A 27,882-nucleotide genomic window follows, 5' to 3' on the forward strand; every position below is an offset into this window, starting at 1 on the left:
ACACAACGCTATGTTTAGATACCTCAGGAACAAACTCCCACCACCTCTGCTGAAAACCTTTACCACTGTCCTGAGCTATGGATGCACTGTGGTCTGCCAGCTGCATCCCAGAAGAACAACTGCAGCGGGTCATCAAAACCGCTAATCCCCACCCCCACGATCTACTCGAGCCGTCTCCTCTGACAAGCCACGAAGATCCGGGACCACCCCGCCCACCTAGAACACTTCCTGTTTACCAGCCTTCCCTCTGGCAGACTCAGAGTCATGCGAGTCCACACCATCAGACTTAAACACAGCTTCTTCCTCATGGCTGTGAAGAGACCGCCGCGTCGGCCATGATGTCATTTCTAGTAAAGCACTTCATCAGGAAATGCTGTCACAGCATGTGCTGCCACACCAGCTTGCAGATTTTCCTGCAGTGACCTGCTAACTCTTAAAGATCTGTTTCCATGAGCTGAGGATCAGAGCCACAGCATTGTTTACGTAGCTTGTCACTGACACATTTCTTTACGCTAATTTTACAATTCAAAGAATAATTTCTCTATAGTTCACTGGAATGCAACAAGCAAACAAAAGTCAACACCACCAAGCAACCCAGGGTCCTGCTATTTTAGGCAAAGCTATCATGTGATGCTCACATCTGACATCTACATGAGAAACAGTAAAGCAACCAGCAAAACAAAGATGACCCTGTTCTCGAAAAACCCCTAAATGAACCCAAGCAGACTCACTTTAAGCTCCAGCACCAGGTCCATCCTCTTCTTTCCAAGGGGGTTGATGTCATTAAGGATGAGAGCGATGATGATGTCAATGCCGTTGCACTCATGAGTCGCGATGCAGTTCTGAGGAAAATAAAGAAACTTAAAGTTTCCTTTCACTCTTGTGACAACACAGATGCTAACGCCTTTGACAAACACAGTATACACATCTGAACTGCTGCATGCAAGGCTGGATATCCCTCATTTAACACCATCATCAAGTCGTCAGTCTGAGATAAAATGAAGACGGAGAGCAACAAGCTGACCCACGAACAGTGAAGCACAACACGCTCCCGACAAAAGCATCAGCTCCACTTCGTCTCCGACATAGACAGACGTTGCCATGGTGATCAGTCTCAGCTACTATTATATACTTAACAAGGAACGACGGTGTTAACATCCAAGGATCACTCGTGTAAAAAAAGAGGTCTCGATATTAGAAAATAATTAATTATTACAACGAAAAAGTCATCTTATGTAAAAAGTTAAGCTTCAGCTCTGAAAAAGCAAAAAAAAAAAAGATTTTTTTCCATTAACATCTTATTTTACTGAGGATGATTCTGCATTGTTTGCATGTTGCACAAGAAAAAGTTGCCCTGAGCCAAATCAGTGTTTCTGCAGTCAGATTTAACATCTGCTGGTTTTATGACTTTTACATCCTCCTCATAAAATATATTCTGTAAGTATTTGGCAAGACGATACTTTTTCACATGAACGATCATATACATATACACACACACATAGTACATCACATGCAGCATTCAAGGGCATCGGGGCGTCAGTGGTTTTCCCTGGTAAAGGTTAGTTCACACTTGAAGTTTGTAAGAATTTGATTGTTTATACTTGGGGTGGAACCTGAGAGGGGGCCACAGTCCCCAGACCACCCGTTGGCTGCAGCGCTGTTAACATTTGTGTCTTTTTTTTCACATAAGTACTACTCTGGAAAACAACACTGGCTGGAGCATGATTTCTCTGGACGGCTCCTAAATCAGACCATGTAATGGACGCCCAAGAAAATGGCCCAGAAGAAGAACTGAAGGAACAACTACGATAACAACATCAAATTATCTGGAAAACTAAATAAATTAAAGAACCATGTTCAGGATTACTTTCTAACACTGATTTGATTTCTAGACTGACTGCAGTCTGCACCGAGTCCAGTTCATGTTTAAATTAGCTTCAGTTTACTTTCCCAGTATTTAACAGCATCCTGTGAAGAAGTAAAGTAAGTACAATACCAACCTTTTCTTTCTTTTGCTCAGATATGAACGATGGCATATGGTAGTTAAAAAGTGCAGGTTGGTCTGGATGTAACTCAGAAAAAAAAAGAAAACACAAAACTAGTTAAAAAAAAACAAAACAGAGGCACTCCTGGACGATTCTGACAGGGGCAGAAGTTTGTCCGTCGAAAATGCTCAAGACTGCCAAAAATGTATATAATATGGTAGCAAGGTACGCAAAGACCTGTAGATGCACGTAGTTATCCGCTCACATAAACCGGGCTTGAGCATTCTGCTGTAAATTGAAAGCTGCAGGTTGTTTGGCATCTAAAATACAACATCTGACATCACAGATGAGCAAGTGATGCACAGTAACTACGGCAACATTCTCCACTGCAAAATAAAGTTCTGTTTTCCTTAAAGTGTGTAGCTTATTCTTAATCTGTTGGCTTGATGAAATAAATGAATCAAAATTAAAAAAATGAATAAATTCAAAATAAAATAAAATAAATTAAAATACATAAAAATAATAATAATAATATTTTATTAAAATAAATATAAATTAAAATAAAATAAAATAAATAAAAATTGGAACTAAAATAGGATAAAATATAAAAAGAAGTAAATTAGAAATAATTAAAATAAAAAAAACAGCTTTAAATACAAAATGTATGTATGTAAATAAATAAATAAATGAATATTCTATACCTCTTAGACCAGTTCAGGGTCATGGGGGAGCTGGAGCCCATCCCAGCAATTAGCAGGCGAGAGGCAGGTACACCTGGACAGGTGGCCTGATCATCACAGGGCCAACACACAGAAATAAACAACCACTCACACTCACTCTGAGCGTGAAATTAGTGACCAGTTAACCTCACATCATGTCTTTGGACAGTGGGAGGAAGCCGGAGAGAACATGCAGACTCCACACAGAAAGGCTGCCGTCTCCAGCCCCGTACAGCCTTCCCAACAGATCAATCCCACCTTAACTCGTGTGACTGCAATGACTCACATGATGCTGAGCAGGTCAGCAGCTAACGCGACCTCAGAGAATCCAAACGGACTAATTACCTCACAACAGTCTGAAGGCATGCCACTCCCTGCCGCTCAGGAAGAACTAACCATCCCCGACAGATATGGAGTGAAATGTCTTCGTGAACTTTATTTAGCACTTAGCTCTACCGTGAAAAGGATGACTGAAAGTCTTCATAGACACAAACAAAAAGAATCCCAGTGTTTGTCCCCATCGTTTCCCTCCCAGCAGATATGAACAAAGGGCTGTGTTTGCTCTGGTAATCCCCCTTCTAGCACTGCTGAACTGAGCTCATACTGTACAGCGACTGCCTTTAGCCAGTCGCTTGTTCAGTCCGGTCAGTTTCCCAGTTCTCCACCAACAGCAGGACGATTTGCACGCTAGAAGAACAGCTGCAGAGCTTCTGTGTGGCGAACCTTAACTTTTAGCTTGCACAGTACAGAGTGTATCACCTGGTTCTCATGACAGGGACCTTGGCAGTACTCAGTAAGGCTTTCCACAGTCTGGTTGATGAGTCCAACGTTCTTCTCATTAATGTAGAGCCCCAGCAGGCCCAGTCCTCCTGTGGTGCTGCCACAGATGCAGTCCAGGAACTGAAGAGTCTCACACACCAGATTATAGTTGTTCTTGTTATTCTGGTTGCGTAAAAAGTTCTGAGGAAAGAGAAGAAGACTTAGCAAGTGTGCTGGTCATTATTTAGTTTTTATCATTAACATGATGTTAACGTCAAGATAAAGCCTCGCTTTAAGTAAAAACTACATCCAAACAGAGAGATGTGATAAAAACAAGTCCAGGAGAGTCCAGAGATTTTCTTCACACAAGCAGATCTAGACAATCACTGCTTATCTTTGAAAGGAAACATTTCAAAAGCTGCCCAGCTGTAGGTCATTATGTTGCACCTGTGCACGGTGAGGATGTGACGTGGGGATCAGGACCAAAAATAACAACGTAATCAAAGGTCTGCCCAAGTTTGGGTAGTAAACAAAATGAGTGCATGAAGGAAGTATTCTGTCTGGGCTGCTGGCGCGTACACACATACACCCTCATAGTGAAACCAGACCAAGACATAAAAGATATGGAAACAACTGCATCAGGCGGTTCTGCATCTGGTGCCTATTTTCATCACAGTTTCATTTCTGTATAACTGAAATTCAGAACACAGGTCAGGAGGTGTTCCTGAGGGGGGGACAGAACCACAGTCGCGCAGTCGGTTGCAAGCTGGTCTGAGGGCTGACCTGCAGATCTCTGTTGTGGTTCTCACACAGCAGCTGCATGAGGCGTAAGATGGGCTGCATGATGGTGATGATGACGCTCATCTCGCCTTCGTCCTGGCTCTTGTCAGCGGTCGGAACCGGAGAACCGTCGGCTGTGGCTTGGTGTTCTTCTGCCTCGGCCTCACGGCGGTAGGTTGTGTAGGCCTTCTTAGTGACGGCTGAGGCCTCCACAAGCTGCTCCTTCACCTCCTCAGTCACCATGGCAACAACAGGTAAATCTTTCACTAACCAAGTGCAGAAACAGACAATTAGAGATAAGACAAGTATTACAAACACGAAAAGTAATGCATCAATAATATGCTTATTTTCCTACAGAAACACACTTTCCAGGAAATATTCAGTCTTACAGGTTATTTGATTTGAGAGAAGACGACAATTTCCACAGAAAAAAGAGATGTTTTTTCTTTTGTTTTGTATATTGTCCTTGCAAAATAAACCAATAAATGAATAAAATAAAAAGTCTGATCGCCTGATCTGACAGTATTTATCATTCTGCTTCTTAGTTTAATAACAGATGTGTTACATTACTGGAGCACAGCCTGGCTTTCAGAGCTCTGCTTTTCCAGTTTTAATGGAGTCAGGATTTCTCCAGCCTGCTCTCATGCCACCTGGGTGACCCCGAGCCCTAACCTTTCTTGCGTGTTGGCATGTCTTTGTCAGGTGGCTCCTCGTCCTTCTTCTTGCTGCCCAGGTCACTTGTGTTGACGGTCACAGTGGCTTTGATCTCCTGCTGGGCCAGCTTCATGCGCTCATAAAACACTTTGAAGAATTTCTCCGACTTGTTGTCCCCCGTTAAACGATGATAAAATGACCTCTGAAGAAAATAAAAAATATTTCAGGTGAAATTGTATACATTCATCCTGCAGCCACCTCTCACATTGTTGTCTTGTGATTTCTCCATCTTTGTTTGAAACAGTGCTGAAAATCAGAGGTTTGATTTTAAGTATTTACACAAGTCTCCTCTAATGGGAAAACGCCCTCAAACCCAGATAGCAGACATGTTCGGGCTGAATCCGGGCTTCTTCTGGCCAGAAGTAGGGCTGGGTGTCGTCACCAGTTTCCCGAATCAATTAGATTCACAGCAGCCTATTTCGTTTTGATTTCGATTAAATCCGATTCGATTTTGTTTCATTTACAGCTAATTATGTAACAATACCTATTTTTCTTGAATATTAAAGACATTCTCTGTTTGTTTTTTGTTGTTGTTTATTTATAAAACACATTTACTGGACAATCAAACTCAATTACTTGGGAGTAATCAGATTACTGTAATAATCTAATCTGACACGTCTACGTGCATTTCTGAAACACCAGAACAATCCGGTGTTTTCCAGATTCCCAGCCAGGAACGCTGTGGTGGAAACTCTCAGGACTTCTTAAATGTCCTGATGAAGCTTCATCCAGCGGAGTCGCTCTAAATGTTCCTAAAGTTCACATCTCAGATACCTGTTGATGTTAATAAAACCCACAAAGAAAACTGGATCCAGTTAAAGCCGGAATACGACTCAGAAACTCCTACAATGACGTAGATTCCGCTTGATCAGCTGTGACGTTGCCGTGACGACCGTGAGGCTCTCAACACGGAGAAATCCTCCACCTGCTCCTCCCTGGAGCGAGATGCTTCCATCTCCGCCTGCTGAGAGAAGCTGGAAAACTCTCATCTTTCTGTCTGATTTCCAGCTGGTTGACGGTTTTCTGACACGTGCACTCTGTCCTCTGACGGAAACCTGTGTGTGTGTGCACGTGTGTGTGCTCAGAGCAGTTATGACATGTCGTCATGGAAACCAGATAAATAGCATCAGAGTGTTCCCTGTTTCATAAAAGGACAAAGTGGAAACCTGTTCTAGAGGAAATTTGACTTTAAATGACCACGTCGGGTTTATTTTAAACTACGTGCATGGTGACATCACTTCCTGTTGTTGAACATGTTGGCGCCCAATAGCATCAGCTGCTAATATGAGAGTCTGCGGTCTTAGCGTTAGCTGCTAATGTGAGGGGTAATACTCTGCAAAAGACTTTATAGATGAATGTAATCCACACTGGTGAATGAAAACATCTAAATGTGACATCATCTCAGTAAGAGAAGCTGATTGGACGGAGGAGACACAGGAAACCAGTGGTGTGTATAAATGTTAAGCTCTCGCCGAGCCTCGGTAGGTCGCGCAAGAGTAGGGTCACGTTACTGGAAAAAGAGGACATATAAAGAAAATCAATCTCCAAGTCTTATGAATCGATACTCGATTTATTTAATTTGAATCGATTAAAATTGATTTTTGGAACCCAGCTCTAGCCAGAAGTGGACCAGATGCCAGTTGCCAGCCTGGAGGGGATTTTCCCGTGGGCCACATTAGATTAGATTAGATTCAACTTTATTGTCATCACACATGTACAGGTACATGGCAACAGAAGGCAGTTTAACATCTAACCAGAAGTGCAAAAACAGCAAGTGCAGATATAATAAATTAAATATGTACATGGTATGTTATGAGAATATCTTAGTGATTTATAGAATGGATTATGAACATATTATCCAGATTAATATGGGCTTTAAATATAGTCAACTAGAAAAAACTATGAACATAATTTACAGGATGAAATATGCAGATGATAAATTATGTTATACAAAGCTACAGGTGGAATGACATGAAATATTGCAGTAATATAAGCAGTAGCTACCTAGGATTGCTAAAACTAGTGATATGCGTGAGTGCAGGATAATCAAGTGGTACAGTGGTGGCGGAGTACAGTTTATGGTCCAAGAAGGAATGGGGGTGGGCAGTGAAGTTGTGTGTCGGGGTCAGCAGGGGTTCAGTAAGGACACAGTTCTGGGGAAGAAGCTATTCCTCAGTCTGCAGGTCCTTGTCCGGAAGCTCCTGAAGTGCTTGCCCGAGGGGAGGAGGGAAAACAGTCTATGGGCAGGGTGGGAAGAGTCCTTAAGAATGCTGCGAGCTCGGTTCAGACAGCGTTTCTTCTGGATGTCCTCGATGGCTGGAAGTGGAGTTCCTGCGTTGTGTTGGGCAGTTTTCACCACCCGCTGCAGTGCCTTGTGCTCTGCGTTCGAGCAGCTTCCAAACCAGACTGTGACACAGTTTGTTAGGATGCTTTTGATCACACAACGGTAAAAGTTCACCAGGATGTCTGAAGACAGGTGGTTCTTCCTCAGTGACCTCATGAAGAACAGGCTCTGGTGAGCTTTTTCGACCAGACTGGAGGTGTTGGTGGTCCAGGACAGGTCCTCTGAGATGTGGGTCCCCAGGAACTTGAAGCTGGAGACACGCTCTATGGCCTTCCCGTTGATCCAGATGGGGTCGTGTATGCCTCTTTTCTCCTTCCTGAAGTCTACAATGAGCTCCTTGGTCTTACTGGTGTTGAGGAGCAGGTTACTTGCAGTGCACCACAGGGCCAGGTCCTGCACCTCTTCTCTGTAGGCGGTCTCATCGTTGTTCCTGATGAGACCAATCACCGTGGTGTCATCTGCAAACTTGATGATGGAGTTGGATCCATGCACAGGTCTGCAGTCGTGGGTGAAGAGAGAGAAGAGGAATGGGCTCAGCACACATGTGGTCCAGATGCCAGTTGTTGGGCTGTACGTGGATTACGGCTAGTATTTTGTTGGCCAGAAGTGGTCCTGATCCGGGAAGCCTTCCTTAGGGCAGTTCCTTGTGGGCCACATGTGGTGGTCATGGAACTGTGTTCTGGCAGCTACACTCGCATTTAGTCTAAGATGGAAGTCAAAGCCACATTTGGGCTGAGCACGGAAGTCATCACCGCGCTCGTCTAATTTGACCCCATCTGTTGTGACCCTTGATCACCACACGTCATGCCATCCTGCAGACCATGCTGGGTGTTAAACACAGGAGTGACGTTAAAAACCTTAATTAGCTTGCAGCCTAATTCAAAAGCATGTACACACATACAGCCACACAGCTTACTGAGGCCACATGTTTCAAATGCATATATTTCAAAAGGGAGCATGCTCTGACACATGAAGGCAACTGCTTTAACAAGAACTGGGATCACTTGTTCTTCTTTACATACAGTATATTGTAACTATACAAATGGCAATCTCATGTGCATGAAGCTGTTGTCTTTCCTGCCACAAGCTCATATGTCCTGTCCCATTTTGCTCACAACAATCCCTCCTTACATAAGACCTGTAATCAGCTGAGTGGTTACAGTTAGGGCACACAGCGCCTCAGCTCCAGCCCTGTTACATCAGCCCACAGAAGGCGAACCGTGGAGATAGGAAAGCCCTGCCCTACTTTTCACTGCCAGAATGGCACGGAGAGAGTGTGTGGTGTGAGAGGAAAGAGGTGGGGTTGGTTGATGCAAGCAGGAGTTATCGCACACAGAGATTCTGGGGCAGTTTTGAAAGCTTGTTACGCAAGACTCTTTCCAGGTTCGGCTTAACTCAGTTATGTCTGAGAAAAGAGGAGGAAGGTTCATGCAATCAGTGAAACATACAAGCGCCATGCATGACACTAAGCTATATCTATGTAGGTGGGGACAGGGGGAGCAAACTGTGAGCCATGTATGGCACTAAAGTACTAAAATATATCTATGCAGAAAATCTTTGATAAGAGGAAACAGTGCAAGCAACTCATGGAGAGTCTGCTGAACCACCTGACGTGCCCTGGGGGAAGGAAAGCACTTAATGTGTTAAGTTGTTTTCCTCCTCTGCTTTATGCAACTATTTCCTCCTGCTTGTTTTTCCACCATCAGGATGGTGACAAGATGGGGTCATTTATCGCAGGCAAACCTCTCCAGCCATAAAACAACAGCTCCAGGATAGCAGCTTTACAAGATTAAACAGATCTCATGACTGTGGCCACAAAAACCTAATTTCTTCTCTAATGTGGAGAAAATTATTTTGTTAACACTTGTCTGACATGCATGTCTAAGGCAAACAGAATAGCATGCAAATGCTGTGCTGCACCTTGTTTGCACAGAGTCAGGGCAGGGTACCAAACCTCAGTTGTTTTTAACCAAAGAATGTTCTGCTGATGAGAATCACAAAACCTCATAAACTGCCAAAAGCTGACCACAAAGCTTGTTCAGACTGGTTCTTTAGGTTTAAGTCAAGCAAAACCTTGAAGACGCTTGATGTCTCCTCGTTTAACTATGGGGTTAAAATCAGTTTCAGCTTGAAAATATCTGACAAGTCAGCTTTTAAAACATTTAACCAGCAACTGAATTTAAAAGATAAATTATAAGTGATTCATTCAATAATTAAATCTAGCTGCCATCACCATATGGGGGTGGCAGCCCTAAACTGAACATACTATACACTCACTGGCCATATTATTTGGTACACATTGCGAGTAAGGCCAAGCAAATTTATTTATATAGCACATTTCATGTAGAAGACAATTTAAAGCGCTTTACATAAAACATTAAAAGCATTACAGCGGGGTGCAGGAAGCAATAAAAAGTGCATAAAACAATACAAACAGAAAGAAAAATGGCTAAAATGCAAGAAATAAAGTTCCAATGTGGGGAAAAACAGTAAAACATGGTCAAGTTTCAAAATTCCAGCTTAAAAGAACCAGATGCAGTTCTGGGGCCTCATTTATCGAACTGTGTGTAGCAAAGCAAACTACAGGCGGCGCAAAAAAGAAATGCTGCACTCTTCAACTTTCAGATTTATAAAAGCGTGCGCATGCACGTCCTCCACCTGTTTCCGTTTATAAATCAGAATCAACTCTAAAGCGGGCGCAGGTGAGGGAACGCCTTGCCCCGCCCACATGGTGGCTATAGATCAGGGATCACCAACTCCGGTCCTCGTGAGCTACAGTCCTGCAGGTTTTAGATGTCTCCTACTACAACACACCTCTGCACAAGCCTGTTAATGACCCAGTGATTTGAGTCAGGTGTGTTGCATCAGGGTAGAATCCAAAACCTGCAGGACAGTAGCTCACGAGGACCGGAGATGGAGACCCCTGCTATAGATGGTCAGGTGGACACCTGTAATACATATTCATCACATCGTTTCCATGATGGCTCGGAGGGAAAAAGAGGAAAGAAGTGGAATTTTTCGGGGTGTTAGACAGAGATCCTGATGGAGCACATTGAAAAAGGTAAAAATGTTTAACTGGTGGACACGGCGTGGACGTTACTGGTGTCAGAAAGACAGAATAGCTGCAGCAGGTGGAGACGCTGTCATCACAGCTTCAAAAGGAAAGACGCCAGAGGAGTCGGAACGTACGGCTGGATATCTCAGTCGGTAGAACATCCGTCTGCTATGTGGTAGATCGAAGTTCGATTCCCAGAGGGTAGAATCGCTTTCGACAAAAGTGTCTGCTAAATGACAGTAATGATGCCGGTAATTTTTTAAATTTATAAACATGTACAGATACATCTGAGACTGGCAGCAGTTTATTCAGTGTTAAATAATATTTCTTTCTAGTTGCTGGGTGCTCCAGCTGGGTGGGCGGGGCTCCAGCTGGGTGGGTGGGGCTCCAGCTGGGTGGGCGGGGGTCCAGCTGGGTGGGCAATGCTCCAGCTGGGTGGGTGGGGCTCCAGCTGGGTGGGCGGGGGTCCAGCTGGGTGGGCAATGCTCCAGCTGGGTGGGTGGGGCTCCAGCTGGGTGGGCGGGGGTCCAGCTGGAGCAATAATAAGGACAACAATTAAAACATTGTGTAAGAATAAATAAATAAAAGGAAATCCTCTTCTTGTGTGTTTCGTTAGCGTAGCATCACTTCTAGACCTCCAGCCTCCAGTCTGGTCCCGCTCTGCTGGAATGAAGGACCAAAGCTACTTTCCACACTGGCTGCTACATGCTGGCAGCAGACTGGCACCTTATTTATCTGGATGGTTTTATAACATGAAGTTTTGTTCCACAATGACAGAACATGTTTTAGTGGTTGAGCTTCTTATTAACATCATCTCCCTTTTTCCTGGAAATCCTGTTTTTCCCCGAGCGTGGCTCTTAGGAGGATTAATATGGAATATGAGTCTTAATTCATTTCTACAAACAGCTTTAATATCTAACGTGGTGTGAGAGGTAATAGTGGATTGTGCAGAAATGTCTCACCTTTCACATCATTTCCTTGATTTTATTCTGGACCGTTGGTGTCGCATTTTCCCGTTTTCTAGATTTTGTTTGTACACCTGGGCCAGAGTTGCCGTGGAGTAGGAACATTTTCCCGTCAAGTTTGGTTTTTATAAATCCCAAAAGTTGACTATATTTGGCGTACAGCGGTTTTTGTTCCTACACCATCTATCTATTTTATTTTAGGTCTTTTAATCTACTTTTATATATTTTTTTCACCTGTTTTTATTTAATTTCTTTTATTTCTTTTAAAGTATGTTTTTAATGCACTTGCTTCTTGCACTTTTGATGTTTTATGTAAAGCACTTTGAATTGTCTTTTACATGAAATGTGCTGTACAAATAAATTTGCCTTGCCTTGAGTGTTTCAGCTGATCTGAGGCTTTCTGGGAGTTTGTTCCAGACATGTGGAGCATAGAAGCTGAATGCAGCTTCTCCATGTCTGGTTTTGACTCTGGAACTGATAAGAACCTGGATCCAGATGACCTGAGGGTTCTGGTAGGTTCATACTGGGTCAAGAGGTCTCTGATGTATGTTGGTCCTAAACCATTCAGCGCTTTCTAGACCAGCAGCAGAACTTATATTTTATTATTTTATAAAATATTTATTTTCCTTTTTTTCACTTTGAAAAAATAATTTATAAATTTAGTGCTGGACTTGTTGAATCTGCGGCCTGGGAGTTTGAGCATTGAGTTAATCTTTGAGATCTTCCAGTTAATTAGGAAAAATGTGGCTTGGCAACAAATATGGCCTGACAAGATCTTCTGGCACGCCAAATAAATCAAAATAAATGTGTAATCATTTCCTGTTACACACTCTTTCATGCCCCTGTTGTTGTGCAGCACCCGTGCAGCAAGTCAAAATGTAGCTCCTGATATTAGAGGAAATTTATGGTACAAGTTGCATGGTGCAGAATTTAGTAAATAAGTGACAAAACAATTTTTTTTTTCCTCCTACCTATTGTTTGCACTTTCTATTAATACATGTGCAAAGATAATTGCACATGAAGTGCACCACTCTGCAGAGACAGCATGGCTATATTAATGCTAATAATACCAAAACAGGCTTTGCAATAAGTGTAAAGTGTTTAAAGACGCAGGCCTTGATCTTACCACATCAGCATATGTCAAACTCTGGGATGCAACTTTTTGTACCTGTACTTTCCAGGAAAGTTGGCTAGAAAATGTGTCAACATGAGGTGAGAAGTTACCACATTTCACATGTACTTCAGCAACTAACTGCCACATTTCTACTGACTTCCTAGCAGAGCTAACAGAGATCATGTGATAAAACACAAAATACAACACCTTATATAAGAAAACGCCACCCGCCCCCTCGGCATGTTTAGCACGTGCTTTTTCCTCACTGAATGCTGAGTCATCCTTTAAAGGAATTGTCAATCAGCCAATCCGACAGTTTTTTCCTCAGAAAAGTTCAACTGCCCCACTGCAGCGCCATCAAGCCTTCTGGGTGCCAGTCATCTACAACAAAGCAGGTTCTGGTTCACATGCAGTTCTCTTGCCTTATCTACAGAATCAACATGGAGGCACAGCAGGGCCTCCTTTAGAATTCTACGTTCCTGACAGATGCCACCCTGGCTCCTGGCATCAACATGGCCAGTTATGTAAGGCTTGTTTATACCCTCAGCTCTCTGGTTTTATCCGCCTTTGCAGCTTGACACCTTGGTGAGTGACAAAGCCATCTCTCTTTGCTTATTGGAGGACTGTGCTTGAGTGCCACCACCCAGCTGGTATCCATAGAGATCTGCTCTTTGAAGCTATGACAAAACACCCAGACACAAGGCTTAAATCTTCTCAGAAACCTGCACAGCAGCAACCCTAACATGCATCCAATGAAAAGAACTAAAAAGAAGATGCAATGATGTGGCTTAAAAGCTTTAGATGGCACAACTGAAATAATTAAGTGACAACGTATAACCTGGGAAAACCAGTCTATGATTTAAAGGCAACTGGCATGTTGACAGTACCTGGAAACTCACTTTGCACAATCTTTTTAAAGCTTTCCAAGAGTTTGCTGTAAAGTGAACTTGAACCAAGCTGAGGTAGGGGGTGTGATTCTGCTGGGAGGGGGGTAGCGGCATGCCACAGCAAGCCTGTTGAGTAAGACGAGCGACACCAACACCTGTTTGCTCCTGTGACAGATCTGGATCTGAGGCCTGTGAAAAGTGTGCTGAGAAGACGGATGGTGGGCTGGGAGGAGCAGAGACCTTATACTTCATCTCTTACATAACACACACACACACACACACACTCAATCTCAGGGCTGTTTTTGGAATAAGCTTTCTTGCTGCTAAGTATAGTCCATGAGTGTGAGTAAATGTGTGTGCGTGCATGTGCTGATGGTGTGTGTGGGAGGGGGTCTTAAACTGTAACAGAGTGTGTGCTCGCTATGTGTCTGCTTAAGTTATCCCAGGAGTTTGGGCTTCTTATCAGTGGCTGTAGGTTTTCAACCCCATGCTATCCTGTCCATGGTGAGCCGTGCAGGCTATTAACAACATGTAGGCAGCTAATGATCAGCTGGTGCACGGTGTGCATGATATCGTCAGACTTTAAGTCTTCTTACTTACTCTTCAAATTTATTTAGGTTTTTGTTATGTTATGCTGTTCCAGATAAACACACTGATCTCGTTTAGACTAAGCAAGAACTTCTGCTGTTAGCGTTAACTGGTGCTAGCTTCAGCATTAAACTCATCCCTAAATAAGAACCATGACGTATCAAGTCAACCACAATTCAATTCAGGTTTATTTGTACAGCACCAATTCATTTCATATACAGTTCTTTTTAATCCAATTCATTGTGGTCCAATTATAATGCAATCAAATCCAATAAAAGATCCACATTAGTCCAGTTGTTCGACATTAAATGTGTTAATGAAGCGCATCTCTGACATCAGGTTCTGGCTCAAAACTGCACAAGCAGCTTCAGGTGTGCCAGCGCTATGCAATGAGCTGCAGGCCGTCTCCACTCACCTGTGGAATAAATACCAGTGTTTCCCCTACCAGAGACCACCGCCCCACTAAAAGGTCACATCTGTTTTTTTTATTTAGAAAAGTCATTTCAGGTTCCTTCCTCTAGAACTTTGCTGCTGTTTTTATATTTTAACTTTTATTATTTCTTTCAATTCATTGTTTTGATGGATTTAATTCTTTGTGCCTTTAGTCTTCTGTTCAGCACTTTGGTCCTCTGTGGTTGTTTAAAAAGTGCTTTATAAATAAAGTTAGATTGGATAGGACAAAACGGTTTTATCCTGAGTTCTTTTATTAAAAACTAAACATCTGATGTTATTGATCTGGTTTACATCATGTCAAAGCTGCTCTGTGTCCACGGCCGCGTTCCACACTAAGCCACACACACACATGCACTGACACATCCGTCAGCAGACAGTGCACGTCAGAAAACACGTCAACCAGCTGCAAATCAGACAAAAATAGATCCGTTTTTCAGACAAAACAGTCGCTCTCCAGCGAGGAGCAGACCCAGAATTTACCCTGCTCCGCTGTTACGTCGAGAACATCATGTCCATCACGGAGACATCAGGTCCATCACGGAGACGTCAGGTCCATCATGTCAGGTCCACCACGGAGACGTCAGGTCCATCATGTCAGGTCCACCACGGAGACGTCAGGTCCATCATGTCAGGTCCACCACGGAGACGTCAGGTCCATCACGGAGACGTCAGGTCCATCACGGAGACGTCAGGTCCACCACGGAGACGTCAGGTCCACCACGGAGACGTCAGGTCCATCACGGAGACATCAGGTCCATCACGTCAGGTCCATCACGTCAGGTCCACCACGGAGACGTCAGGTCCACCAGGGAGACGTCATGTCCATCACGGAGACGTCAGGTCCACCACGGAGACGTCAGGTCCATCACGGAGACATCAGGTCCATCACGTCAGGTCCACCACGGAGACGTCAGGTCCATCACAGAGACGTCAGGTCCATCACGGTGACGTCAGGTCCATCACGGAGACATCAGGTCCATCACGTCAGGTCCACCACGGAGACGTCAGGTCCACCACGGAGACGTCAGGTCCATCACGGAGACGTCAGGTCCATCACGGTGACGTCAGGTCCATCACGGAGACGTCAGGTCCATCACGGTGACGTCAGGTCCACCACGGAGACGTCATGTCCATCACGGAGACGTCAGGTCCATCACGGTGACGTCAGGTCCATCACGGAGACGTCAGGTCCATCACGGTGACGTCAGGTCCATCACGGAGACGTCAGGTCCATCACGGAGACGTGAGGTCCATCACGGAGACGTCAAGTCCATCACGGAGACGTCCCGTCCATCACTGAGACGCAGCCTAATCTACGTCATTGTAGGAATTTCTGAGTCAAAATAAATGGATCAAATATTCTTTGACTTCCGTTTTATTGTCATTCATGCAGGACGTTAATCTCCATCCATGTTTGAAGCATTTCTGTGGGTTCTCTACGCATTGATCTCTAGCAGATTTTAAATCAAATAAATCTGGATGTCGTCTGCTTAACAATGAAATGACATGTTATGTTCTTTTAAAAATAGACCTCAGAGGAAGTAAATAAAGTGAAAATAAAACAGAGCCTGAGATAGAGCCTTGAAGTACCCCGTTTTTAAATGAGGCCTCTGAGGAAGAGAAAGGCCCAGGATGTACAGAAAAACTCCTATTTCTTTTAGGACTTGAACCATTTGAGCACTGTGCCTTTCACACTAACAGAAGTTGCAAACGTTGCAAACGTAGTAATAAAATATCATGATCCACTGAATGGAGAGCAGCAGTGAGATGGAGGAGAATTAAAACAGCAGAAGCTCCAGAATCAACAGTTAAAAGCAGATCATTGCCAACCCTGAGAAGGTTTCAGTGCTGGGACATGACCTAAAACCAGACTAGACCTTCTCCTGGAGGTCATGTAGTTCTACATGATCCTGTAACTGAAGATAAACCACCTTCTCTAAAGTCTTAGAAAGAAAAGGCAGAAACTGGCCTAAAGTTTGAGAGAACGTTAGGATCCAAGTTGGTCTTTTTAGAAAAGGCTGCACATCAGCATGTTAAAAAGCTGCTGGAACAAGCCAGGAGAAGGGAGGCATTTACAAAACTGGCTACCAGGGACCTGCAGCACTAAATACCTCCTTCAAGAGTCTGGGAGGAATAGTGTCACCTGGACAGTATGAAGGCTTCAGCCGACAGCTCTGCCTTAATGAGACATGTTAAAACCTTTCACAGTAAAACAGATGGAGTCAAAAGAGAGTTAAAAATATAATTAATGGACGACTCGGAGGCGTGAACCTTCCGATGCGTGTCCATTAATTTATGATAATGGCCACCTCGAAGGGCACTATTATACCATGGTCACTTACGAAAGAGAGAAATGTGTTAATGTTGTTTTTTACTGGTAAAATCGTAAGTTATTCACAAGAAGCGGCTGAGTGGACTATTTTGCTGTGACACATTGCCAAGGTAACCGGCTCTGACACAGAACCTGCAGCTCGGTCGGCCGCAGTTATGTTAGGTGACACACACATTTCAGAGGGCGGGTTCAGCTCTTACAGCTGGTGTGTGTCCAGAGGATGATGCCACATTTTGTTTCAAACAGTCAAAGTCCACAGAAAGTTTCCTACATGTTCAATAAGCCTGCAGGCTGCTCTGATCTGGATATCAAACGTGTAGCACAACAACAACAACATGTATCAGAAACAAACAAGGAAACCTGAACCAAAGCATCTCTTAGTGTATAAACCTACTGGACACCTCAGTGCTGAGTCAGCATGCAGAGGATGAGGAAGGAGGAGGACCAGAGATGAGTGTGATCCTGCAGATGTGACCACGCCTCTACGGAGGCTAGAGGCAGACTAGGGCGGCCCAAAGACCCGGGTCATCAGCAGCGATCCTGGAGCACCAGCCCAAGCCCCCCCACCACGAAGACCAAGACCAAGAAGGCAGAAGAACAACAACAAACTAGCAAATGTTTTTAAAAAAAATGAGGAATCTGCAGCAAACAACGTTTTAGAATTTATTGTCCTGGATTAACAGCCCGTTTTTTATGCGAAACGTTCCCGTACTTCCAGTTTCAGGATAGTTTTAATAGAAATTCTTTGATCTGAGTTTATTTACTTGATAATTAAACAGTTCTGTGGCCATCATGGATTTCACATGTTAATAAAACATAAATTATATAAATAAATATTAAGGCTGTCAAAAATAAGGCGTTAACAGCAGGAACTCATTTATGTAATTAATTGTGTCATTTTTAACTGGAATTAACTCTCCTTCATCCCCCAAACTTTTCCCGGTGAGAGGGTTCAACACCCGGACTCCTTCATCTAAAGAAAACAAAGGAAACATGTTTCCTGCAGGTCTGTATTAATATGCTTCTCCTCCTCCTCCTCCTGTTCCTGCTGTTCCTCGTCCTCCTGCTGCTTCTCTTCCTCCTCATTCTCCTGCTCCTCCTCCTCCTCTCTCTCCTGCTGTTCTGTGATTGGCTGTCGGTGATCAGCTGATCAGGTTCTCTGATGCTAGCACGTCTCTCTTGTTGCGCTTGTTCATCGTTCATATGAGAAGGAGGAAACTCGCGCTTCCTGGTTTGTCTTATATTTAACCCAAAGTATTGTTACTGGACGCGCTAGCAACAGCAAACATTTATCAGTCTCATGTCCATCAGATCCATGTCGCTGTCAGTGATGCCACAGATTACTTGAAAAAGTAATCTGACCACTGATTACTGATTACTTCTTTAAAAAGTAATCTAGTTACTTTACTGATTACTAAGGTTTAGAAGTAACTAAGTTAGATTACTAGTTACTTTATTAGTTAAAACCCCCCAAACAAAAAAATGACAATCGATTTTTTTTCGCATATACTTTACTGAAAGTGCATTAGTTACGAATGGTGACTTTACAATGTTTTGCAACTTGTAACTTTTAATTGTTTTTCACCTTCTATGAACATAGTCAGTCTCTTATTAACTTTGTAAATCATTCAGTGCTTCTTCCCTACCATCATAAGTAAATACATGAGTTCATGTCACGTTCTCCGATAACCGGACTTTAACGTCCACCTCAGTTCCAGAGGCAGCTTGCAAGTTTTGAAAATTACGGGGGAAAAAAAAACGAAAAAAAAAAGAAAAAAAAAAGCATAAGACAAATCTGCATTATGTTTTACGTTTACACATGAGAAAATAATGAAATAGTAACGGACTTATTAAAAAAAAAAATCAATTCGGTTTGGAATAGGTTCTGATGAGGGAAGTGGAGAGGCGGACCTCCCATCATGCACCAGGGTAATAAGTTTCTATATCATATTTTTTTCTAAAGTCATGTGCAGTGAATGATTTGTGTTTGTCGATTTAAAAAAGGTCAAGTTTCAGCGAAGAAAGGTAACTGCATGCTTACGAGTACATAAAATTTCTGTACCACCGTTAATGAGAAGGTGTGTTGAGTTAGATAAATACACTTTCGTCCACGGCGCTTGATTTCAAATCATATGTGAAAGGAGTGGGGAGTGCCGAAGTAACGCAGGACGAATATGAAGAGTAACGGTAATTTGATTACATTGTAGGACATCCTAACGCGTTAGATTATATTTTGTTAAAATATGTAGTCAGATTACTGTAACGCGTTACTTTGTAACGCGTTACTGGCATCTCTGGTCGCTGTCACATGAAGCTGAAGAATGAAATAGAATTTATAGAAGAATCTATACTCTTAATAAAATAATACTGGTATCGGATCCCGTACCCTAAACCCCAGGTATCGGTATTGGGCAGAAAACAGTGGCATCGGAAAATCTGTAATCATAAGCATGTCGAAGCCAGGAAGCAGTAATGACCTGAAAATGACCCATTTCTTTTTGGATTTAATGCACCTCGTTCCTCAGAGCTGCCATATTAAGCAAATCTAACACAGATCTCTTGGCCCTGGATGAGATCTCAACCTCCCTCTCTAATATTTGCCTTTTCCAAGAAATTTTGTTGGCTAAGTTACACTCTGGATTAAGCTGAAAGCAAACAAGCAGCCTGCTTGCAGAAATGTGGTGGGCATGTTTTTGTCCTGTTTTTCATTTAGACAACAAGAAGCTCTTTGTGCTAAAAGCAGGGCAGGCAACCAAATCTTGTGTAAGACAGGAAAATGTGATGCTGATATGAAGATAATTGACTTTGGATCATCATTCAACAAAGCTTACTTGTCCCCACATGCTGCCAAAAAACACATTAATAATAATAAATAAAAAGATGCTCATTTTACTGTATGATATTTAAGCTAATCTATAGCTGAGAAAGAAAATGAATAAAGGGTAGAAAACCATCTTCTAACAATAGATGGACATGGAAACAGTAGGTTTTTTAAATGTATGCAAACAATTTTGGAACCAATTCCCTTGACAGTCAAATAAGGGATCCATATAAAAACATTCTTAATATTTGACTTAATATACATAAAAACTGTACAAAGACTTAACATGCAAAGAAACAACTCTAAAGCACCGATGCAAACTCCCTGCTGCAGGATGCGTTCAATAAAACTCATGATCACCACCTGACTTTAAAATGACAAGTATGTCAAACAGTCAACATGTCTGCAGGGGGTGGCGACAACAATCTGAACCCTACTGGAAGTCTCCCGAGACCTTTGGGTTGTGCTTTTCTCTACCCTCTTTCCATCAGCAAAGCGTGACCCAGTTAAGAGTCCGGCAGGAATGTTAGGAAGCCCGGAGCTCTGGGTGTCACTCACCCGAGCAGAGACAGGCAGCAGCTTATGTAAGCCGAGTCATGTGAGTACTTTTGTCTGCCCTTTTAGGAAGTCAGGTCCCGTCAGGTAACGATAACATGCAAATCATAGCCTGTTATGCAATGTTCCTGTTTATGCAAGAGGACCAACAACTTAATGCATGCGTGAACCACAAACCAGAAAACTCAGATAGGCAGCTTATCAGCAGCACACATACATAAACACACAAGCATACATGCATATATATGTCGTACACACAGACAAACACAACACATTGTACATATGCTTGTGTCACTACAATAAGTTTCTACCACCATCCGGCCCCCGTCGGCAGTGTAAATAGAAACCTTGCTGGTTAAATAATTTAAATAAAAGCATAAATAACTTTGGAGCAATAAACTGCTAAATGAACACAGCAACATCTGAGTTCCTGCTTAAAGCTTCCTGATGACTTGTAGTGCATCCATGTAATTGCAGGCTTGACATCCAGATTAAAACCTCACACCCACCCTGAGCTGCAGTTTGTGTGTGTGTGTATTTATGAACTCAGTAACCTCCACTTACCTGAATGACTGTGTTTCCACCCTCCAGCAGTGCAATGGCTAACAATATGCTCTCCTGGAAGATCCGATCGCTGGTGGCGTTCATGATCAGGTCAATGACGAGATCAGAGGCTCCTTCTTTATCCAGGTGACACTGGACCTCTGCCAAACTCAGCTCACCTCGACCTCCAACCCCGGAGCTGACAACTAGGGTGAAAGAGGAGGGACTGATTATCACTAATACATTCACCTCAGACAGGTCACATCAGTGAATATGGGTCATGCTACTGCTACATATCATCAGACTACTGTTTATTGTTTACATGTGAGACAGTTTGCTGACTTCATAGGCATATAAACCAAAAACACAAATCAAATTCAGTAAATTAATGAGCTCTTTAAATTCAAACCTGTTCTAACTTCAACTCAGAGACACTGTGATGAAGTTGGAAAAATAAAATTCTACATATGGTGGCTTTTATGCAGAGAAGGTCGATATACAGTAGGATGCTTTTGGTACGGCGAAGACTGTAATGCATGCAATAAGCCACTCAGCAACAGCACACGAATAACAACATTACATGTGTCTCTAATCCATGGAAGTACTTTAATTCCTGCTGTTTGCCACCACAGCTGGTCAGGAAAGAACTGGTGACATAACTGCACCCATCAGAGCCATCTCTGAGCTGGCCGAGTGACTGAATCAACAACACACCCCATTCTAGACGGAGCGTGGAACGCTGGTCGCCTGGCAACAACATGGCCAGCGTTCTGCCAAGGAGCTGGCCAGCATGCTCAGCCGGAGCCAGAAGGCCACAACTGTGTGGAAGATGTTTCCCACATTTTCTGTGACGTGTCTGAACACTGAAACAACTGTTTCACATCAGTTATGGCTAAATCGTATCTGGTAGCTGCTGTAAGCCAGTTATATCATCCATCCCTTCTGCACAAGAACAATACGCGTCTGCTACAGCAGCCGGTTTGACCGGCTCGGTTATGTTGACTTTCCTTTGTAATGCAAGTAAATAACAAGGGAAAACATCTGGAGCTTAAAATAAGTAAACTCTTCTTTGTCAAATTCACATAATGATTTATTTAAAAATTTATAGATTTATTTATTTAAAAGGGTGGCCGAGGACTAGTGAGCATCAGGGCCACTATCCAGGATGAAACATCCAGCCTCCATGAATAGATCAGGAAGATGGTCCAAAGGGATGAAGCACTGAGTGAAAGTCTCAGCCAATGGAACCTGGAGGAAAATGAAATGGAGGAACCATCATGGAGGACAAGCTCTGCATGGGATGCACCACCGACAGATAGCAAAGTGCTGGTTATGAACAAGTCCTGCCAGTGGCTAGAGAGGGCTGGACTGAAGGCACTAATCATGGCAGCACAGGAGCAAGCCTGAGTACTAGGACAATGGAGGCCCAGATCTACCACACCAGGTAGGACCCCAGGTCTACCGCACCAGGCAGGACCCCAGGTCTACCGCACCAGGGCAGGACCCCAGGTCTACCGCACCAGGCAGGACCCCAGGTCTACCGCACCAGGTAGGACCCCTTGTCTACTGCACCAGGTAGGACCCCAGGTCTGTCCAGAAACATTTGTTCAGAATATGGACTGGAGACCCCTCGGTCACAATGGGAAACCCCTCCCAAGGTGGTGAAGAACGAGAAGACTAAGATGCTGCAGGACTTCCAGATACCGACAAAATGCTGGTGGCCAACCAACCGGACATTGTAATCATGGATAAGCAGCAAAGGAAAGCCGTAGTGATGGATGTAGCCATCCCCAACCATGGAAATACCAGGAAGAAGGAACATGAGGACCTGGAGAAATACCAAGGACTCAAGGAAGAGCTGGAGAAAGCCTGGAAGGTGGAGGCAACAGTAGTACCAGTGGTCATTGGAGCACCGTGTCCCCACACTGGAGAAGTGGCTCCAACAGATACCTGGAGAACCATCAGACATCTCCATCCAGAAGAAAGCAGTCCTAGGAACAGCTAAGATACTGGGGGACCCTCAAGCTCCCAGGACTCTGGTAAAGGACCCGAGCTGGAGATAAAACCCAGCCTATCCAGGGGAGATGGGAGGGAGGGTGAGGGAAGAGTTTTTTTGTTTTGTTTTTTTAATATATTGATTTGCATTTAATTGAAAGGCAATAAAATGCATTCTTCCAGACATCACTAGAGCTTAAATTTACAATATTATTGTCTATTTGATTCAGCTGTCCACTAAAATCCATTTAAATAAAAAAAAGGGGAATATAATGATATGAAATTAAAATGTGATTAATCAAGATTAATTACAAAGTCTGTAATTAATTAGATTCTTTTTTTTTTTTTTTTTAAATGAGTCCCATCACTAGTTTATATACATAGTTTTTAACCCATCTCATCTCCTCTGTATTAGCATCTCAACATCATACTCTTAAACCCACCTGTGGGGGATTTTCCCGGAGCTCCAGGCGTGAGCGGACCGTTGCTGAAGCTTGTGAGGCTCTCCCTTCTCTGGCCAGACTTGACATTCCCGTAGTAGCGGTTGACCAAAATCTGCCGCAGAGCCTCGCCCTATCAAGGAAAACTGCTGTTAGAAAACAAAGTCCAAACTCTGTCACAGAAATCCCAAAATCACTGCACTGATGTCGCAGCACAGGACTGAATTCACTGCAGATCTGTTCGTTCTTTCCCCGACACAAGAAGTCATGGACAGCTAAACGTTGACACAAACAAAAAACTTTTAAAAAACTCTTTTAGTTAAATTAATTTAATTTAGTCACTCTGTTCATCACCCCTTAGTATTGACTTCGCAAGACATAAAAGTGTTGCTGTTTATTTTTAATCATGTTAAACTAAAAAAAATTATTAAAAATGATTTCATTAGAGTTAACTGCACAGGAAATATTTAAAGATTTCTGAATGAATATAATTTACAAATAAAAATCTAATTATAAAAAAGGGACAGAAAAGGAAAAGCAAGTGTGTGCCCTGTACAGGCTCAACCTAACAGATGTCCACCGTGGAAGAGGAAAAACAAAACACAGACGCATTCATTCCATGCGAGTTAATGTTCTCCCGCAGATCTTTTACCTCTAACTTGCGTCATGCTGTGGAAGCAGCGCGACAGTCAGTCGTCAACCATCAATAAGTCGCAGCTTGGACCAGACCAAGCTCTTTACCTACCCTCCTCTGATCCTCCACTTGCTTCAGAGGCTGGTTTGGATCAAGCTCCTTAAAGGTGATGCGAGTTAGCAGAAAGCATCAAAATAAAAAAAAGAAAATTAAAAGAAAAAAAAAGTTCGAAAAGGAAATAATTAGAGAAAATAGGATGTTAATACAGTGCAAATTAGTAACTTTACAAGCAGAAAATAGATGCAAATTTAATCGTGCAGTTAAGAAGGAAGTGGCTGAGTCGGGGGAGGCGGGAGGTTGGCTCACGGTCATGCAAGGATTCATGCAACAGAGGACGGATTTTTCTATAAAACAGATCACGCTTGCAGGACTTTTGTGTATCACATACCTGCAGTCAAAAGTGGGAAGCATCAAGCTTTACAGCATGTTTAGAGGTGACTCCCTCATTACTTTACATATCAACCAAGTTATTTACACAGGAGCATGCTAAGGTGCCAGAAGCAGTAAACACAAACTATGGTAAAGAAATGGAGCTGTGAGGTACTGACACACACACTGTAAGCACCCAGCTGGTATGGAAAACACACTCCATCCATGACTTCAAAGCCCACCTTCACTAAACGAAGGGAGCTGGTAGAAAAGGGTGAAGACGGGTTGAAGGAAGCGAGGGATGGATGAGCGGCTAGAGAACTGTTTGGGTGGAGGTGGTGATCAGAAGAGGAAATTTAGAGGATGGGTTGGGATTCTTATTCATTTGGATAAAGAGATGTTAAAACACTAAGATGATGGGATGAAACACGTGATCTCTGATCAGCAGTGACCCATGTTGGTGGCAACATGGGCTTTAAACACACCTCAGGAGGGACTTCAGGCTCGGGTGGAGGTGCCAGCTGATTGGAGATAAAAGGATGGTGTTAGTTAAGGTTAGAAGGTGTTAGATTTGTGTTCTTCTGTTTCCAAAAGTGTTTCACCTCCCTAAAAACTATTCTCATTGATTCTGATGCATCTAACTACCCAACATGCACAACTGGACATCATCAGTGGCTGAAGCTAGGGTGGAGGAGAAGCAGAGCAAAGGAAAACAAACCACAAAAAAACATTAATTTAAGAAGCGTTTCTCATGTTAGTGGTTTTCATGGGGTTTGCTTGATGATTTAACATGAATGATAAGAAGCAACTTGTTGCAGCAAGAAAGCAGAAGCTCTGTGTCCAACAGAAAATATATTTTTATATTTATCCTTATTCTTTATTTTACACACACACACACACACACACACACACACACACACATATATTATATATATATATATATATATATATCTACATATATATACACACACATATATATATACACATATATATACACACACACACACTAAACATAAAGGGAACACTTAAACAACACAATGTAACTCCAAATCAGTCACACTTGTGAAATCAAACTGTCCACTTAGAAGAAACACTGACTGACCATCAGCTCCACATGTTGTTGTGTAAATGGAAAAGACAACAGGTGGAAATTATCGGCAATTAGCAAGACACCCCCAATAAAGGAGGTTCTGAGGTTCTGGTGACCACAGACCACTTCTCAGTTCCTGCTTTCTGGCTGATGTTTTGGTGACTTTTAAATGCTGGTGGTGCTTTCATTCTAGTGGTAGCATGAGACGGAGTCTACAACCCACACAAGTGGCTCAGGTAGTGCAGCTCATCCGGGATGGCTCATCAATGTGAGCTGTGGCCAGAAAGTTTGCTGTGTCTGTCAGCGTCGTGTCCAGAGCATGGAGGCGCTACCAGGAGACAGGCCTGTCCATCAGGAGACGTGGAGGAGGCCGTAGGAGGCAACAACCCAGCAGCAGGACGCTACCTCCACCTTTGTACAAGGAGGAACAGGAGGAGCACTGCCAGAGCCCTGCATGACCTCCAGCAGGACACAGATGTGCATGTGTAGCTCAAACGGTCAGAAACAGACTCCATGAGGGAGGTATGAGGGCCGAAGTCCACAGGTGGGGGTTGTGTTTACAGCCCAACACCGTGCAGGACGGTTGGCATTTACCAGAGAAAACACCAAGATTGGTAACTTCACCACTGGCGCCCTGCGTTCTTCACAGATGAAAGCAGGTTCACACTGAGCACATGTGGCAGACGTGACAGAGTCTGGAGACGCCGTGGAGAACGTTCTGCTGCCTGAACATCCTCCAGCATGACCGGTTTGGCAGTGGCTCAGTAATGGTGGGGGGTGGCATTTCTTTGGGGGGCTGCACAGCCCTCCATGTGCTCGCCAGAGGTAGCCTGACTGCCATTAGGTACCGAGATGAGATCCTCAGACCCCTTGTGAGACCACATGCTGGTGCGGTTGGTCCTGGGTTCCTCCTAATGCAAGACAATGCTGGACCTCATGTGGCTGGAGTGTGTCAGCAGTTCCTGCCAGACGAAGCATTGATGCTATGGACTGGCCGCCCGTTCTCCAGACCTGAATCCAGCTGAGCACATCTGGGACATCATGTCTCCATCCACCAACGCCACGTTGACCACAGACTGTCCAGGAGTTGGCAGATGCTTTAGTCCAGGTCTGGGAGGAGATCCCTCAGGAGACCATCCACCACCTCATCAGGAGCATGTCCAGGTGTTGTAGGGAGGTCCTACAGGCACGTAGAGGCCACACACACTACTGAGCCTCATTCTGACTTATTTTAAGGACATTACATCAAAGCTGGATCAGCCTGTAGTTTGTTTTTCCACTTTCATTTGGAGTGTGAGTCCAAATCCAGTCCTCCATGGGTTAATAAATTTGATTTCCATTGATGATTTTTGTGTGATTTTGTTGTCGGCACATTCAACTATGTAAAGAACAAAGAGTTTAATAGGAAGATTTCATTTATTCAGATCTAGGATGTTATTTTAGTGTAGATATATATTATAAGACTTCTTGCTATTTAGCAGCACTGAGGTGTGTGTAGGAGCCATGTTGTTTGTTCTCAGTATTCTGTGTTTATCCTGGAAAACATGATGCTGCATTTATATTTAAAGTAAAATTGATGTGAGAAAACTCGTATAAAATGTTATCTGGACTCTCTTGTAATCCAAAGCGTCGCACAAAACAAGCAGGAGAAAACTACTTGCTTTACTTAAATAATTCATATTGTGACTGGAAATTTTCTTTAAATAATTAAATAAATACTACAGCCCTGAAACTGAAGAGGTTCCTGGAGAGGAACCAGTGGTGTTTGTAACAGTAAATATGGTCTAAACATCTGTTAATGTAACAAACAAAAAAATCAAATGGTAAAATAAAAGAAACTGCATTTAATATTTTTAACAGAGGGAATGAAAAAAAACAGGTGAAGGTTATACAAAAAAACCTAAAAGCAAACTTTCAGACAGATTTAAATAAAAAGATTGTAAAAAGATGAAAATGAACAGAACCCTAAAATGAATAAAAACAGAAGCAAACGTGGAGAGGAAATCATATTTCAGTTACAGCCAAAAGACTTTTAGATTAAAATCCGTCCACACACAGGAAACCTGGCTGCAGCGGGGGGCTGGGAGGTGGAAAAGTAAACACAAACATGAAACCCAGCATGGGTGAATGCCTCCATCTGCAACCAGTCATGCTGCTTTATGCTGATTAATTGTGCAACTGGACAGGAATTTCCCTAAAAGAAGCCTTTAACGTCAACACACAGATTTCCACTGAAACAATTTCAAGCATCACGCATGCAACAGCAGCTGCATTTCTGCTGACATTTTAAGAGGCTGCACACAATATCCAGTCACCGTCTGCCTGATCTAACCTTGTTTGTTCTGTTATCGATTGTCAAAAGTTCAGCTGGAATTCTATCAGGTACGAGAAGCGAGTCAGATTGGGTTCGGCCGCTTCCTGGTTAAAAACTCCTCACAGGTAATACCAGACTAACACCTTCAGGAAACTAAGGTTGATTCAGCTGTTAAGCACAGACAAACATGAACATGCACATTTTATAGATGAGCTACAAGTAATAAAAAAAAAAGCTAAAGCCTTAAAAAGACCCCCAACAAATAGAAAAAACACAGTAACGTACAGAGAGTCTCAAAGGCCAGAAAAACAAAAATGTACATAATAAAAGAAAAGACGACTTTAGGGAAAGAATTTACGATACTGG

The 27,882-nt window shown here is 43.1% G+C and overlaps 1 protein-coding gene across 14 annotated transcripts in view; it reads right to left on the bottom strand.

The window, feature by feature from the left end:
- Positions 1 to 27,882, bottom strand: part of itpr1b (inositol 1,4,5-trisphosphate receptor, type 1b) — a 131,209-nt gene that overhangs the window by 34,716 nt on the left and 68,611 nt on the right. For 10 of the 14 annotated variants that reach the window (XR_006009699.1, XM_041979620.1, XM_041979622.1 and 7 more), the window contains 8 exons: positions 24,598 to 24,633; positions 23,795 to 23,842; positions 23,053 to 23,182; positions 20,636 to 20,820; positions 4,916 to 5,099; positions 4,247 to 4,509; positions 3,464 to 3,664; positions 732 to 842 (listed from right to left, as the gene is read on the bottom strand). Coding sequence is in view for 13 of the 14 variants with exons in the window: in XM_041979620.1 (XP_041835554.1) it covers positions 732 to 842; positions 3,464 to 3,664; positions 4,247 to 4,509; positions 4,916 to 5,099; positions 20,636 to 20,820; positions 23,053 to 23,182; positions 23,795 to 23,842; positions 24,598 to 24,633 (1,158 nt within the window). In the remaining variant the exon portion in view is untranslated. The remainder of the gene's footprint in view (positions 1 to 731; positions 843 to 3,463; positions 3,665 to 4,246; positions 4,510 to 4,915; positions 5,100 to 20,635; positions 20,821 to 23,052; positions 23,183 to 23,794; positions 23,843 to 24,597; positions 24,634 to 27,882) is intronic. The other 4 variants (XM_041979631.1, XM_041979628.1, XM_041979626.1 and 1 more) reach the window with 1 other exon arrangement.

This window comes from Melanotaenia boesemani, chromosome 3 (assembly GCF_017639745.1).
Source record: "Melanotaenia boesemani isolate fMelBoe1 chromosome 3, fMelBoe1.pri, whole genome shotgun sequence".
NCBI lineage: Eukaryota > Metazoa > Chordata > Actinopteri > Atheriniformes > Melanotaeniidae > Melanotaenia > Melanotaenia boesemani.